The sequence below is a fragment of the Aegilops tauschii genome, chromosome 3 (assembly GCF_002575655.3).
Source record: "Aegilops tauschii subsp. strangulata cultivar AL8/78 chromosome 3, Aet v6.0, whole genome shotgun sequence".
NCBI lineage: Eukaryota > Viridiplantae > Streptophyta > Magnoliopsida > Poales > Poaceae > Aegilops > Aegilops tauschii.
Window position 1 is genome coordinate 346076391 of NC_053037.3, and position 2400 is coordinate 346078790.

At 46.6% G+C, this 2400-nt stretch overlaps 1 protein-coding gene across 1 annotated transcript; it reads right to left on the reverse strand.

Annotated features, from left to right (window-relative positions):
- Window positions 1-208: 208 nt before the first annotated feature.
- On the reverse strand, window positions 209-1096 carry LOC141042941 (uncharacterized). The gene has a single exon (XM_073511850.1). It carries the CDS (start codon window positions 1094-1096, stop codon window positions 209-211), a length of 888 nt encoding a protein of 295 aa, XP_073367951.1.
- Window positions 1097-2400: the final 1304 nt, after the last annotated feature.

Here is a 2400-nt window from a genome sequence, read left to right on the forward strand (position 1 = left end):
ATGCAAAATCTTCTGACATGAATGAATGCGATGCTCCTGAATCAAATAAAACTGAAGCTGATACTGAATTAACAAGGAGAGTGCCCATCACAGTAGCAGGCTGGTCTTGAGCTTCATTCAGATCAATGTTGTTAGCCTAACCACGACCGTAGGGTCGGGCATTGTTGTTGCGGGGCTGATTGTTACGACCAGTTGAAGGTAGAGCTAGCTAGTTCTGATTCTGAGGGCAGTTCCTGGAATGGTGACCTGGAAGGCCACACTTGAAGCACAGACCATCATTGGGATTGGGAGCAGGAGCTCGAGGTCGTGTAGCTGCAAGTCTTGGCTGCCTAGATGGTGGTGGAGGCAGGCACGGTGCAGCATAAGACGGTCTTGGAGCAGGAGCAGTTGGGCGGTACATGTTGTGGGGGATCCAAATCCCATGCTTCTGCGATGCCAGGCCCGAAGATGAGCTAGCATCGCGGTTGCGCCTGAGAGATCCCTGGTGTTCCAGAAGACCAGTATCAACCTGAATAGCCTTGTTCACTAAGGTGGCAAAGTCAGCAAAGTCATGAACGAGCAGTGCTAGCTTGATGTTAGGGTGAAGTCCGTCACAGAACTTTTCCTGCCTGCGTGCATCAGTCGCCATATCTTCTTGAGCATAACACAACAAGACCAGAAACTCCCGCTGATAAGCATCCATGGACTTGTTGCCCTGGGCGAGGTTGCGGAACTCTCGCTTCTTCCTGTCCATGATTCCCTGAGGAATGAAGCGGGCACGAAAGGCAGCTTGGAATTCCGGCCAGGTGATGACTGTTCCAACAGGTAGTGAATGCCTATGGCTGTCACACCATTGAGCAGTGGGACCCTTCAGAAAGTAAGACAGAAAGGTGACATAGCTAGCAGGCGCCACACTAGCAGACTCCATCTCATAAGTGATGTCACTGAGCCAGTCATCAACATCTAGAGGTTGAGTTGAGCTGTGGTAGATGGTCGGGTTGAGGTGCATGAAGTCCTGCAGAGTTACTGGGGCTGGCTGCTGATTCATATTCAGACAAGGAAACTGAGCCATCATTCGTTCCATGAACTGACGATTCAGCTCAAACTGCTGTATCATTCCGGCCAAGAATTAGGGCGGTGGTGGAGCGTTGCCACCACGGCCACGACCAGCGGGTCTAACCATCCTGCTTAAACACAATAGGGTAGTTCAGCATTTGAGAATTTGCAAAGACAAAGAATCATTCATGATATAACATGCATAACGAAGGAAGTACGATGGATACCACATAGTAGTCAACATGACAGTGTGTGTATTATTCAAAATACATTTCAATGGAATAATTGCAAATAATCCAGCTCTGGGGTGAATGCGAGTACGATATCCTAATGTTAGAGTTAGTAAACTCATTTAACCCAGATGGAAGAGAGATCAGAGTCCCAGAGTATAGACGAGGAATAAAAGATCCTAATACCACCCAATGGCGACGTGGACCCTAAGCCACACAACCATGTTAGTAAAAGTTTTGTAATTACTCGACTCGACTTCGTCCAAGGAGTTGGAAATGGGGCTACCTACAGGCAGTCGGCTCTGATACCAACTTGTGATGCCCCCAATTCAATCGTACAATAATCATACACACAAATGTGTATGAACAAGATCAGGGACTCACGGGAAGATATCACAATACAACTCTAGACACAAATTAAAGTCATACAAGCTTCATATTACAAGCCTGGGGCCTCGAGGGCTTGAATACATTAGCTCGAATACAAACGAGTCAGTGGAAGCAACAATATCTGAGTACAGACAGAAGTTAAACAAGTTTGCCTTAAGAAGGCTAGCACAAAAGTAACAACGATCGAAAAGGCAAGGCCTCCTACCTAGGAGCCTCCTAACTACTCCTGGCCGCCGGCAGTCTCCACGTAGTAGTAGGCACCCTCGGGGTAGTAGTAGTCGTCGGTGGTGGCATCTGGCTCCTGGGATCCATCCTCTAATCGCAATAATCGGGAATAGGGGAAAAGAGGTAGCAAAGCAACCGTGAGTACTCATCCAAAGTACTGACGAGACTTACATCAGATCTAAACTAAGTATGCATTTGTATCAAAGGAGTGGGTTGTATTTGTGGACCGAACTGCAGAATGCCAGAACAGAAGGGGAAAGGCCTTGAAGAGGAAAGGGTGACGCAGCAAAGTAGAGATAAGTATTTCCCTCGGTTAAGATCCAAGGTATCAATCCAGTAGGAGGAACAAGCAAGTCTCCAATAGATGCACCTGCACAAACTAACAAACACTTGCACACAATGCGAAAAACGGGTTGTCAATCCCTTCATGGTCACTTGTAAGAGTGATATCTAATAGAGATAGATATAAAAAATAACTAAAAGGCAAAATAAAGTAAAGGTAAATAAATTGCAACAAGGT